Here is a 14,793-nt window from a genome sequence, read left to right on the forward strand (position 1 = left end):
TATGCAGTGACACATATACACTCTAACACAGCAGCAAACCATGCTGGGCCAAACCGCACTCCTTTCAAAAATAAATTTAAATGTGTGCTAAGCCCAAACTGTCAGTAGGAAAGCACTAATATCTCTCTGTCTCTATCTGTCTTTTTCCTCGAGCAGAGGGCAACACATGACGCACATATATGGCATCTCCCTCACCTCATAAAATGCTCCTGCACTATGCAGAGAGCGAGCCAGCATGAAGCAGAAGAGACAGAGCTAGACAGCAGTGAGGGATGGCGTCAGTTTAATAAAGGAGAGGCAGCGGGAGATGGACAGGAGAGGTACAGTAGGACGGAATAGTAAGACAGCAGTTTAAGACAGAAAACTGGAATGCAGGCAGTAACAGACAGACAGATACATGAGAAAAAGGGCTGAGAAAAGCAAATATGCGCTAAGAGAGGAAGAGCCACGGAGACAAAGTGACATGCACGCCAAGCAGACTCTCCCCCTCAGTCATCACTTCAACACCACAACACCACAAGCGACTGCAAAACACATGGGCCCACTCTGCCTGCACAATGGGCTATTATAGGCCTGTGCAGCAGATCATACGTGAAAAAATCAACTGTCTGCAGACAGATCCAAAGTGGATCAGACTTCAAAACAAACAATGCAAGGCTACACGTGTATTTTTTGACAGTAACTACTCTTTTCAGCGATAAATATCTCCGCAGATCATGACTTTTGTGTCGCAAGCATACACGTGTAAGTGTATATGTGTGTGAAGTGGTGTCTAGGCTGTGGCAGCGTCAGGAAATTCCATGGGATGTTTTCAATAAGGCCGGGCAGCGGCAGCCAGAGAACTGGCAAATGAAAACCTGCTGAAGCACACCACAGAGCTCCAACAACACACTGCCTATACCCTCACAGCACTCCTTCACTCCTCAGTAAAAAATGATGACTGTGTGTGCTTGTGTATAAAAATGACAGTGTGTGTTTATTGTTTGCGTGAGATGGAGACAGAGGGCATATTTTGCTGAGTGAGTGATGGAAAAAAGTGCATCGAGGCTTGTATCTGTTTACGATAGAAACAGAACAAGTGTCCGACGTGTGTACGACGTGTCTGCGAACATGCTTTCCCTTTACTGCTATCATCTGGTGTGCGGTGTCATTCTGTTTGAGGGGAAACAGTGATGTATTCCCTTGGCCTTACACACATAACACCAACGTCATTATATAATGCTGATAGTAATAGTAAACAGCAGTGACCACAGTGGTGTAAAGGAACAGAACGAGAGACTGTGAGGACACAGAGGGAAAGAAAATGGAAAAGCTGAATAGCAATTTAAGATTAGTATTCAATCAGTAACACAATGTTACTCACTTTAGCCAAAAAGAAATAGTTTGATATTTTCCTTACAGTCTGTGGCCGACAGGACATTATGAAAGTGGGATAAATCTTTTCATCAAACTTTTTGCTAAATGGAAAAGACAAAGACACACACACACACATACACACACAAAGCCCTAACATATTTTCACCTTAAGCTGGAGAAAGGACGGACTGCTCCCTTCAAGTTGGAGGTTGGAGTTGGAGTATCTTGAGGCGCTGATCACAAGTGACAATAAAATGGAGCATAAGAGGGATAGGTGGACTGGTATGGCATCTGCCGCGGATATGGAACCTGACTGTCGAGGCGAAGTGGCAAAGCCGAGCTGAAAGGCAAAGCTTTCCATTTACCAACCATCACTGAATCACTGACTGAAAAGGATGAGATCACAGACACAAGTGGCTGAAATGAGTTTCCTCCAGAGGGTGGCTAGGCTCAGCCAGAGGGATACAGCGAGGAGCTCAGACATCTGGAAGGAGCCGGGGGAAGTTTTGTGTCAAAAAGAGCCAGTCGACGTAGTTTGGGCATCTTATTAGGATTCCTTTGGGGCACACCTCTTTGAAGGTTTTCTGAGCACATCCAACTAGGAGGAGATATCACGGTGAAGTCAGAACTTGCTGGAGGGATTGCATATCTCATCTGGCCTGGGAACAACTTAACGTCCCACCAGGAGAAGCCGGAAAACGTTACTGAGGAGAGGAACATCTGAAATATCCCTCTTTGCCCGCTGCTACTGCAACCCAACCCCGGATAAGCTGAAGAAAATAAATGGATGGATGTTGCCAAGCTGCTGATACTGCTTAAAAAACAGATGATAGCAGATAGTAGAGAGAGTAGATTGAACCATGTGTAAAATCTTTGTAACTTAACACTATAAAGTATTAAATAAATACTGCAAATCAGGCAATAGCTGCCTTGAGTTAAGAGACCCCTTTAACATTATATGTAGTCACTTGATACAATGGCAATAAAAAATACTGATTAATAGAGTTTTAATGATGTATTGTAGACTCACAGTAATTTAAACTTGTGAAATACTGACTGAAATGGAGACTTGAGTTGACTGAATTGCTCCTGCAAACCATCAATATCACAAAATCTTGGCCTAACAACAAGCTCGAGTGAGAGAGTTAACACTGCTCACCAGTTTGCAGTTACTGCCTGAGGTGATTCAGTTTTGTCTGGTGGTGCTCTTTTACCTCTGTAATTTGTATTAATAACCTGTTGGTGAAAGTGAGAAAAATGAAGAATGTCTGTTACAACATGCAAGAGCATGCAGATGTGAGCGGGATGGAGGAAAAGGAGAAAGAAGTATCTTTACCAAGTATAAAAGCATACATTTTGCACATGAAAGTACTTGTACTACAGGAAGGTGTAGGTGTACTCTGAGAGGAAAGTGGGAGGCTGGGAAGTAAGGTGCTGAGCTGAGCAGAAATGGATTTCCTGCCTGAACCACTTTATGCGCACGCCGTATAGTTTAATTACTCTGTGAAAAAACTCCTGGACCGGACTGCGACATCAGTAACTCTAGAGGGCCTTGACCTGAGCGCTGCCCCAGCCCAGCTCTTTCCCGACAGTCCTGTTTTGTTTCTGTGCTCTGGACATGGTTCAGGCTGGAAGTGAAGGGTCCAAGGGAGAGACAGCTAGAGGGGCCATTAATATTTATCTGTTGTATGGCAGAAATGCAACCTGATAAACACAAAAAACAGAAACTTGACCCAGACATAAATACACAAAAACAGACGATTATAGCAATGGAGAGATCATCGGCCTGGCAGACAAACAGCGCCAGTATCATATTATGACTATTCCATTTTATAATCCACAAGAATAAACCATAGACTATGAGCCTGCTGCCTACAGTTACACACGTCATGTTAATGTGATTTTTGGGATCTGACCATAAAGATTGTATTTTATGTGATCACATTATTGCACGCCCACATTTGGTCTGTTATACATCTCCCCAGGTTGTATTTATTTTAAAAAATGTCTGGACAATCTTAACCCTCACACCTCCTGTCCTCTTTATTTCTCTTCATTACTCAAAATATGCATTGCGGTTAGATTGTAATCAGACTATAAGCAGAGCTCCTTTTACAAAGCAAGTCGGACCAATTCCACAACTACTTTTTTCAAAAACTTTGAGCAATGTGAGCAGTCAGAATTTTGTGAGTTCAGGCCGTCATTTAATACATCCTGGCATCATTGGATGATAAAATTTCACGGCTGGTTACGGCCAAAGGGAAACTGGGACCAGCAGGGACGGTTACAGGACTGTAAAGACATGAGTCAGCGTCCTAAGGACAGAAATAACAGACGAGAGAAAGGAAGCCTTGTGATTAGCACATAGGAGAGACTTTATTATGGCTGATTTGTTAAGCTGTTCTGATAAATCAGCCCAGTATTTTATCTGAGACACAACTCGTGTCCAGTCAGCAAAGTGCATCTCTCCCTTTTCTCCCTCTTTTACCTTTTCCTTAGTCTGTTTAATGACTTGCAATGCCATACTTATAGAAACCTTACTAAACTCATTATCATTCCATTAGTGTTTTTTTTTCCATAAATAGTTTAATTGCAGTCTTTATAAATGTTTTAAAATGTCCCTAACATACTGGAATTGATATATATTTCTTTTTTTATGACTAGTTTTTGATTTCAATCTTCGCCTCGAAGTTCTCCTTGAATGAACCTTAGAAGCCAGCCCAAGTGACTAGTTGCGTAATTAGCTTCTGCTGTAGTAAATCAGACACAAATTACATGCAGATTGTGAGTGCAAAATTGGATGAACGTGCAGCACGAATTTTCCCCACTCTTTCATGTAAATCTGGCCCTCATTGACTGCTATCATGCTCATGACTTCCAGAGTCTGTGTTTACTGTACGTGTGTGAGCATGTGTGTGAGCACCCAGCAAGCTTATAACTGTAATGGTTCTTATCATCTCACACTAGCTGTCAGCTCTGTCACACACAATGCTGCAGCCTGTGGGTGACCCCACACACATGTTCACCTCCAGTCTACCCAGGCCAGCTTGGTCACACAAAGCTAAGCGTATACCTGCCTTACTGATATGCAAACATTTAACAGAGAGCAACCTGAAAAACACGACTTTATTGGCAACAAGTGCTCATTCTATGAGGCAAAACATGACCTGCTGAGGTCCTGCTGGTTCATTTCAGTTTTACAAATGAAAAAAATAAAATAAAATAAAATAAAAACAATGCAACTAGCAATGGGGGATGAAAAACCAAAAACCTCAGGTTAATGCACGCCATGATATCAGCATGTATAATTCTTGTTCGAAACTGTTTGTATTCTTAATGCAAGCCAAAGAAGAATGAGACTCAGTCACAGTCACATACTTATTAATAGACAATTTCCTCACTGCCTCAGCACTGCCTTTTCACACAGTTAGACACACATACATTCTTACATACAGGAACTGCCCAGTATGAAAAAAGAAAACCCTATATTAGCATGGGAATTTTAACATGAGCGCATTAGTATGTTTAGACTTGGGAAAACTCTTTCTTTGGCTGTCTTTATCTCATGGGACTCAGTCATTTAATCATGTAACTCCCACTCACAAGTCCAGTTTAATGTTTATTTTCTGCCTTTTAGTTTGATCTGAGCTCACAGGGCTGAGTACAGCACTTCATCAAAGCTTTGCCTTATTGGTGCACAAATCATACGGATGCTAAACTACAAATGATCAAATATAACACAAAAATGATAATGTAAGACCTCCTTCTTAAAAGGAATACTGTATTCTCATAATAAGAAAAGTCAGGAAATTTCTGACAGTCTCACTACCTTGCCACATGTTGACAAGGCATCAGTGTTATCATATCCCATACACCCCTGTATCAAATAATACAATATTGTCAACAACTTGTAATGGGAAACATGGCTGTTTTTTCTTAACTTCCTCGCTATGCTCCATTCCAAGTCCTCAGTGCTTTTTTTAGCCTATTGGATTGGACTGGGTTTGTTGGCTTTCTGAAGTTCACATGACATTCATGGCTTCATAAACGCAGTATGTAACCACAGAGGAACACATCATCAACCCTCATTTATTTATCTACGTACACTTCAGAGAAACAGAGACACCACTTATTTCAGTACTGTTGCACAAATTCATTCCTCCATCACAGCCATAGTGCATATGCTAACTTACAGTGTTCAGTCTGTCCACGCACACAGCTGGACAGTGCAATAGCAGCCTTGTCCTAACAGCACAAAGAGCAGAGGGAGCAGAAAGGCTCAGAGGAAGGACCTAGGCATTCAGCATTAATCATACGATGTATCACACACACACACACACACACACAAATCCTAGAGGCAGTACCACCCATTTTCAGATACACAAGCACAGACACACAGTCATACAGTAAACAGACACACAGACACCCACCCACCACCTGCTTTTGTGGGCAAACACATTTTACATGTACGCATATGATGATAAACGCATGCATACACACACACACACGCACACACTCCTCAGGACAAACTACCCCCTTCAGGAAACATTAGCAGCATTAGCCAGGAATGCTAATTGAAACAAACAGCTCATGGTTTCATTTCTGAGGTGGGAGCTGGCTGTAATTGAGACTTCTGTGTGTGTGTGTGTGTGTGTGTGTGTGTGTGTGTGTACGCATATATAGACACACAGATTTTCATGCCAGATATCTGGGAACCATTGTACACTATTATTGTCCTGCTTTTTCTCCAGTTTTGCTTTCAAACACGAAATAGAGCAAATTGTTCACCATAAACAGACATTAGTGCTGACAGGATCAGTGTTCCAGACCAAAGCAAACCTGATCTCTCTTTCACTTCACAATTACATGCAAACACACACTCTCAACTCCAATCAGACAGTATTTGGAAAGACCTCTTTTATTTCAAAATAGAGATTGGGGTCAGAGTTACTGCCATGATGGATTCTCATAATGTTTGGCTGGCAGTTTAGAGAGATATCACATATTCAGTGAGCTAAAGGTCAGCTGCTGTGGTGAGAGCAAGAAACTGAACCTGTACCTGATCCAGAATATACCCCATGTAGTATCTGGAACTGCCGTACCTGCACCAAAAGCAAAAAAGTACGTCTGGTTGGGATTTCTCTGCAGCAAGGCGGACACCCGGCGAGCCATTCGCTCGTTGCGTTTGTAGATGAGTTCCTGGCGGAAATAGCTGTCGATCTGCTGGGCTGTCATACGATCATGTGCTGGCAGGGAGCTGTTGATGAAGTGAGGCAGCTGTAAAAAAGGGGGAAAACTTTATAGTGAATAGCAGATTAAAAATAAATGTGAATCATATAAAGCATATATCAAACACAAAAGAACTGATGTTAAAAAAATTGAGAGCAAAGGACAATGAGAAGGATGAATGACGAGGGCTGAATGGGGGTGCTGGTCAAATGTGTGTGCCCATGTGAGTGTGAGACCTGGCAGCCAGGAGTGTTTGTAATGCGACAGCTTGGTAAAAAATGAACAACGCATTGTCCTGCTATAGAGGAGGCGTTAACACCATGAGTAGGCTGTAGTAGCACATGTCTGAATGCAACTGTGTACACTGACATGTATATATATGCGTGTGCTTGAGTGCGTGCATGGTACAGTACAGTATATCCACCACTGTGAGTGTGTGAATGTGTGTTTAATTGCTGTGTGATTTATTAAGAGCCAGACAGGCAGAGACAGACCATGCTGGCTCTGCTCCACTCTTGGCTGCATCAGAGGATTTAACAGGCTGTTAATCTGTGAGGATGAGCAGGGGTCGACGGTGGGGTAGCCTGGGTTTGGCATCGGGGGTTTAGCTGTCCTCCTCAGACACACACACAGTCTCATGTTCTCTGACTTTTGTTCTTTCACTTCCTGTTAGAATATCACTGTACTTGTATTAGACTTTCTCTGGCACTTTCACTTGATATATATGCAATAAAAGATGAAATATTTGAGATAGGTGAAATCCCAGTACACCAGAGCATGTATGTTTGGTCTGTTCCTTCCTCATGGCATGCTGTCTCCTGCCAGTAAAAAATACATCTTTTTTAAACTTGGGACTGTTTATACTATTGTGGCGCCAAAATTGATTTTCCATGTGTTTTAGTTCCTATTGTGGACATGAAAAAGACACTATATAGAAAAAAAGTATTGAGACACACAACTTCATTATTGAAATCAGGTTTGGTATCGGGCTTCACTTCCAGTGAAGGGAACTCTTAGTGCTTCAGCATACCAAGACATTTTGGACAGTGCTATGCTTCCAACTTTGTGGCAACAGTTTGGTGAAGGCCCTTTTCTATTCCAGCATGACTCTGCTCCAGTGCACAAAGCAAAGTCCATAAAGACATGGCGGGATGAGTTTGGTTTGGAAGAACTTGACTGTCCCACACAGAGTCCTGACCTCAAGCCCACTGAACACCTTTGGGATGAACTGGAACGGAAATTGTGAGCCAGGCCTTTTTGTCCAACATAAGCGTCTGACCTCACAAAAGCTCTACTGCATGCTGCAGGCAAAAATGTCCTCAGAAACACTCCAAAATCTCAAAATGTTGTGGAAAGACAACTCCATGTTAACGTCTATGTATTTAGAATGCAACGTCATTAAAATCCCTGTTGGTGTAATGGTCAGGTGTCCTGATACTTCTGTCTTCTACACTACTTCTATGTTGTGTATTGGTTTCGATCTTTCAGCTGGAGTTTAGCTCTAGATGTGCACAAAAATTGTCCAAGTACAAGAAGGGTAGCAATAGCTTTAACATCCAAACTGACCTCCTCTGCCTGTTCATATTTCAGTGGGATCTCTGTTTTTTTTTCTTTCCTGTCCTTTGTCCCCTTCCTTCACTTGTCTTTCTTGTACAACCATCAGAGGCTACCCAGCCTTCAGTTTTCCTGGGATGGAGGTGAAAGACTTTTTTGTATTACAGTACGTTTTATGTCTCCATGTGTGTTAGAGCACGCGTATGCAGATGTGTTTAATCTGGAATTGTATTTGAGTATGACAAGAACACACATTTATACATAAAGTCACTGTCTAAACCTGAGTTATAAGTTGACACTTCAGTAGAACAGCTGTGAACGGTGCATAAATCAGTGTGTGTGTGTCAGTGTGTGGTCTATGAGTACTGAATACATGGGGGGATTTATTGTACCACATGTGAACAAGGTGCTGCTCTCCAGCATGTATCCAAAACCTGTACTTGACACATTTCCTCTCACTCCCTCTACCGCTCTTCCTACAGTCTGTTTCACATCATGGTTGAGAGGTTTTAATTCACACCTACCCCAGATATTTTTTTATGTCATTTGTGATGTGCATTAAAGGGTAACACTGCCAATTTTACACATCAAAGCCCGTTTAATCGTCTTGGAGAGTACTCACATATACATGAAAAAGTGTTGTGTAAAGCATACTGCGTGTATTGTACTGTGTGTGGCCATAGAGTGCTGCATAAAATCTGATAAACTGCCTCAAATGATGACATTTTGGTTGGTGCAAATGACTACACGCTTGAGATGTGTCATTAGAAAGAAGAGATTTTATCAGTCCTCTGTAGTCCACTCCTCGTTTCAGCTTGAAGCTAGCAGCTCGAGGCCACATCAGACGCGACTAGCGTAACACACCCACATCTTTGACACAACTGTCATCAGTTGAGTTGCTTTGTGGGTAATGTAGGCTTCAGTTTTTGACATGGAAGAAACGTTCGCTGTGTCTGCTCTGTTGATACTTTTTTCACAACTATCCATTGTAAGTCTAACGATGTTATAAAATGTCATCTACTTTGTTGTGCTGCCACAGAAACAGTTTAACTGTATTTTTGCTTGAGCTATATCACATCATAAATCTCTTCTTCTTCTTGGGCATTTTGTATTTTTAAGATGACAATTTGCGTTTTTTCAATGATATCCACTAACTGTAATGCAAACTAAATATGCTCGAAGTAAACCTGAAACATTGCTAGTAACATAATAATGTTCCATTTCACAAACCTTGGTTGTTAATCCCAAGGTTGTTAATCCCAAGCGCTGATCAAGTACAAATGGTGTGTATGACATAAGCCTCACTTATCTCACTTTCCTATACAGATGGTTACTTTGTGGGGAAAGAAAGCCAGAAAGACATCTGTAGCACCACAGATAACTGCAGCCTGAAGCTTTGTATTGTCTGTGTGTTGTTGTTTTTTTTCACAACAAATGACCTGAATTCATCCAAACTGACAGAGGTTCATGATTCATAGGTAAAATGAAGCAATGTTGGATGAATATGAGGGAATGGGAGGTGGAGAAGGAGTGCTTCATCATTGCTCTGATGAGTGAGGATAGTGTGAGTGTTTCCTGACAAGAGTAAAAAGTGTTCGGTCGGAGAGGGGTGAAGGTGAGAGTGCAGCGGTAAATGCAGATAACTTATCAAGGCAATGGCCATTAGCTGCTTTTTATCCCAACCTGCACAGGAAATGTGGAGTGACAGGAAGATATTTCCTCCCGTCCTCACTACTGGTATAGCTCTGCACTCACTTACTCAGTCAGTCTGTCCTGCCAGGGATTTACCCTTATGTGTTCTTTAAGATTTGGCCTTTTTTCCTCTTTAATTCTTTCTGGTATAATTTCATTTCTTTTCTATTTCTTTTCATTTTATTCTTGTCCTATCATTTTCCTTTTCCTGGCACATAAGATGTTCCTATGCAAAATTTACAAAACCATGGAGATGGCAGCTATTGACATTCATTTTGTAGTCTGCCAACAGATAGATTCTTTTTAGTTGTTTCTTTCTAACTTGTCTTTGTAGGTTTTTTGTTCAGTAGACTTGTTGTCATGTTCATTCTTCTCTGTCTCTTTGTCTCTATCTATGTTTGACTTTTAATCTCTGATGGATTTGGGACCATTTGAATGTTTAACTTTTACCCATCCTGCACAGATTCTGCTGGGCTCTACTCTGGGGCCCATCATCGACCACTTTCTAATATGATGAAGATTGAACTGGAAGAGCATCAGGGTGTTGTAGGCCTCTGGATTACGTCTACGTTACATCCTAATCTATCAAAAAACACCTGCTATTTTACAGTCCTGAAAAGTCCTGAAAGTTCACACGCACACACACACGGACCTGCTGTAGATCACCAGGAAGCAGGCACTACAGTCAAACGTCTGATTGCTCTAACATGTGTTGGAGAATGTTAATATGTGTTATTATGACATGAGGAACAGGGGCCGACTGGATGATTTAAAACACTCGTGCAGGAGACATCACAGCCACAACTGTGGCTAACAAGTTCTTTGTGGCCCACAGAGAGAAAGAGACAAAGACAATGAGTGAGACAGAGGGAGATATGTGTCTTTTGTCAGGGCTTAACAACTCAGGCATGATGACGTGAAGTGTCTCAACAGTAAGTTGTTTGTACTTTCTCTTACTTTGTGTGTCTCTGGTGTAAATGATGTGGAATCTCTACAGTTGAGTAGTGAGTTGAGGTTACACGCTGTGTTAGGTTTAATGAGACTTGTGGATCAGTGAGGGAGGTTGACACAGCATAATTGACTTATGAGGAGGATTTTCAAGTAAATCTGCACTCGTGGACGTAGATGAAGCGAGAGCTACTGCAAGTGGTGAATAGCACACTACACTGAATACACTGAATAGCCTTTTGGGTGTGATGACTGATGAGGAGGCCATCGCTGAAGCAGTAGAGGCCATGTTAGGAAGTTAGAGGAGATTGGTGTATTTATGGCTGAGTCCAGAGCTATTAAAGTGTCAAACTATCAAGTAACTTGAGGTTGAGAGGAGATGGCAACATGCACTTTTGTGGATTTGATGTGCAAGCCTAAAAGTTTGAGGCGATGATAGTGTAATGGCAGAGAAGTGGGTATGAGAGGGTGCCAACTCAAATTGAGGGTCTGACAGGTTTGGATATTTTCAGTACTGTTACAGATGTTTTTGGATTAAAGCAGACGATATTTTATGAGAATATTTTGCTATACTAGAAACTTTTGTCCAACAAAACAAAGCCAAAGTAAATTAAACAAGGCAAAAACAAACAAACAAACAACAAAAAACAAAGATTTTTTGTTTGGTGGAATGAAAATGCCTCATTTACAACATTTACAGTCAGGCAGACTTGATTGGCCCTGTAAAGTGAATACAAGGTGCTTGGATTTTCTGAGATGCCATTGTCTCAGAGAAAGCCAAGCGTCCCTGTTCTACCTGAAAGAACCAAACCATGTATGTATGTACAAAATGAAATAAAAACAAAATTCTTATTGAACCATCCCACACACACTTCTACCCTCCAAGTTCCTGCATGATGATATGGTTTGAACTACAAATGGACCAAACATTCAAACTGTCAACAACAAATGCTGAAAAGTTGTCACATCCATGTAGAATTAAAGATGGACTGGGATCAGCCTTTCATTATGATTATCCAACTGATACTGTGTAGACTGGTATAAAAGTATCTTAATATGTGGTATCTTTTCATTACAACTTTACTTAATCTGAATAAATGGATTTTGATAATAAAGTCAGCAAGGCAGGCTTTTTTGAAACTGCTATTTTAATTGACTTCAGGTGTTTTACACAACAGCAATAGGAATGGATTTTTTTTTTTTTTAGGCAAGTTAGGTCATCTAAAAACCCAAACGGAGAGAGAGACCTACCTGTGAGGTGTCATGGTTGAAGATGATGGAGTTGAGGTCACCACAGTTGTAGTGTGTAATGAGGTCTTCAGTGGTGTAGGAGCCCTGCAGGCTGCCTGCTCGGACCCCCTCGTGCTGCAGCAGCGTCTGGTTCAGGGCAAACAACACCTGCAGGGAGAGAGAGGGACAGAAAGACAGAAAGGGTGCTGTTACTTTCTGCATCCACAAACACAGTTTTCTCCACTCTGAGTTTTCTCTGCTGTAGAGGAATTTGCCACCGAGGGGAAGAAATTGTGCAAGCATGGCCAGTGTTCCACTTTAAAAAACATAATGTGACCTTAACATACAATGAAGCCATTATTCCTGAACGTTGGTGAAATATAACTTCTTTTTCAGCGTTTTTATTTCTGACAGAATATTTTCATACACTTTCCATAGAGGCTGATTGCAGGTAACAGCAGACCAGAAAAGACATGGCAAAACTCTACTGACTTTCATCTGAAGGAGGGACAAACAGGGGGAAAAAGAGAGAGTTTGAGAGAGAGGCTTTTAAAAATAACCCCTATTTCTCTTTCACCAGGCCAGGTTGCTGTAAATTTACAGCACCATTAAAATCAAAAGTAAACCCTCTTTAGACAAAATTTATAGTGTGCAGCCGCCATCCAGCCCAGGGACTCCACAGCTGTCATAGACACCAGGGGTTAACCTTCCTGCTCCCGCCCTCTACAATTCCACCCCACCTCTGACTGGCCTGGCAACCAGGTCCGGGTTGTCATTCACCATTAAGCTCTCTTACAGGAACTAGAGGTGGGTTATAGAAGAAGAAGAGGGTTTTTTTGTTCTTTCGGTCTACAGCAGATTACACACAGTTCTACAGTGCAGACAGTTTCAGCTGACTTGATTAGAACAAGTGACTCAACTCATCAAATATCTTCAAACCACACCAGTCTGATCCACGACTATGATCCTAATTACCAAGAAACCTGACTAGAGCTTCGGAAAATACTGCAGCGAGAACGTCAGCATCCAAGGCCAGATGATTTGTGGAGCAGCTTAAGGCCGATACAGCTGCACAACTGATTGAGCCCGATTTGAAAAGTCAAAGTCGTAATTCATGCAATTAAGTTATGTTTTTGCAATCATAAATGCCCATATCGTGCAAACTCAGTGTTTCAACTCCAGGTAACCTTTACGGTGGTTTAGTCACAACCACGTTCTAAACTCAACCTTGTGACTCTCTCTCTCTCTCTCTCTCTCTCGTTCTTTCTGAGGTCATTGTGTCTGGTAATCCAACCTGTGGGTTCATTTTGGCATTGGAGGACTTTTTTCATAATGCAAAGAGACAACTGATGAACTAAAAGTATACATTACTATCTCGATACCCCCTCTTTCTTATTTTTTTTCTCCTCCCCTGCTCCGTCTCCACTTTTGCTTCAGAATAGTGTCCATCCTCCTCTCGTCTCTCTGCCAGCAACTAAAAACCGAGTCTGATCTTATTTATTCTTTTCGACATGCATTATCCTGTGTTTTCTCCTGCACTCAGCGCCGCGCTGTCACCCCACCCAAACATATAATCCAGGAGTGGGTTTCGATCAAGTCTGTGACCATTTCAGTCCTGAAAAAAATATGGCTTTCCTGCTTTTCTCAGCTCATAGTTCAGCCTTCCCAAACCCAGAAGCCCCCCTGCTGTTTGAGTAATGACACTATAGCTCATTTTGGTTTCTATTTCCATCTCATGTGAGTTTGTTTTATTGCTTTGAGCTTAAGGTCATGTTGAGGAGTGAGGCTGTTACCTGCCTTGGAGCTAATTAGCTACAGTAGCTAATTTTGTCTCCACAGATGATTTATCTATTTATTTATTTTTGGCATTTTCAGCTTTATTTGACAGGCTGAGAGAGACAAGGCAGACAAGAAACAGGGTGAGATAGAAAGAAGCATAGCATGCAACAACAATGGCTGGAATCAAACAGCCAATGTTGCAGTTATGTGGCACGTGCAGTAAACATTCAGCTAAGGCCCTCCGATGCTGCTCCTGTGCCAGTAAGTTGCCACTGCACCTAGTCCTTGACCCACAGGGCTCTCTGCCACGTCTCAAGGGTTTTTCCAAAAGAAACAACAGCGCAGACTCTGGGCAGGGGCTGGATCTGGCAGAACACGCACACCTGCCAGGCTGTCTGTAATGCTGCCAGCTGCAGTAGTTTCCCTTTGCATGGCAAACTGCACCAGACATGACAAACCAGAGGGTGAGTGCAGTAGATCATGCATGGTAAGAAGGGAGAGGATGTGTGGTGGTGTTGTTAAGGGAGTCGTTATTTCAATATTGTCCGTTCCCGGAGCAAAGAACATCTCTGCAGCTGTAACCATGGTGCCTGAGTTTGCGCTGGGCTGAATGAAAGAGCATGTCAATCAGTGCTGGAAAGGCAGAGGGGGAGAGAGAAAAAAATGCAAACATTCCCTGTGTGTGTGCGTGCATGTATATGCATACAAGTGAATATCTGTGTGTGCATGCACGCACGCACGGATGTGTTGACTGACAGAGTGGGTGTTCTCATGCTGAAGTGGTCCACTCACTCTGACAGACAGGCTCTTTAACAACCAGGCCTTTTCAAAGTAACTAACACTGACACCATTCTCCACATAGTTTACTACTGCAGGCCTCTCTTCTCTCTTTATTCCTCGATTCATCTAATGCATGCGTGAGAAACTCCCATTGTAATTAAATAAAAGCTTTGTAAGAACAAAGCTGGAAAAAGCAGAAAACTCAGATGGTCTTGGAACCTGCGAT

The 14,793-nt window shown here is 42.0% G+C and overlaps 1 protein-coding gene across 1 annotated transcript in view; it reads right to left on the reverse strand.

Annotated features, from left to right (window-relative positions):
- trabd2b (TraB domain containing 2B) overlaps nt 1–14,793 on the reverse strand; it is a 59,804-nt gene that overhangs the window by 12,259 nt on the left and 32,752 nt on the right. The window contains exons 3-4 of the mRNA XM_046391900.1: nt 12,030–12,176; nt 6,458–6,632 (exon numbers count right to left, since the gene is read on the reverse strand). Coding sequence (XP_046247856.1) covers nt 6,458–6,632; nt 12,030–12,176 — 322 coding nt within the window. The remainder of the gene's footprint in view (nt 1–6,457; nt 6,633–12,029; nt 12,177–14,793) is intronic.

This window comes from Scatophagus argus, chromosome 6 (genome assembly GCF_020382885.2).
Source record: "Scatophagus argus isolate fScaArg1 chromosome 6, fScaArg1.pri, whole genome shotgun sequence".
Classification (NCBI taxonomy): Eukaryota; Metazoa; Chordata; class Actinopteri; family Scatophagidae; genus Scatophagus; species Scatophagus argus.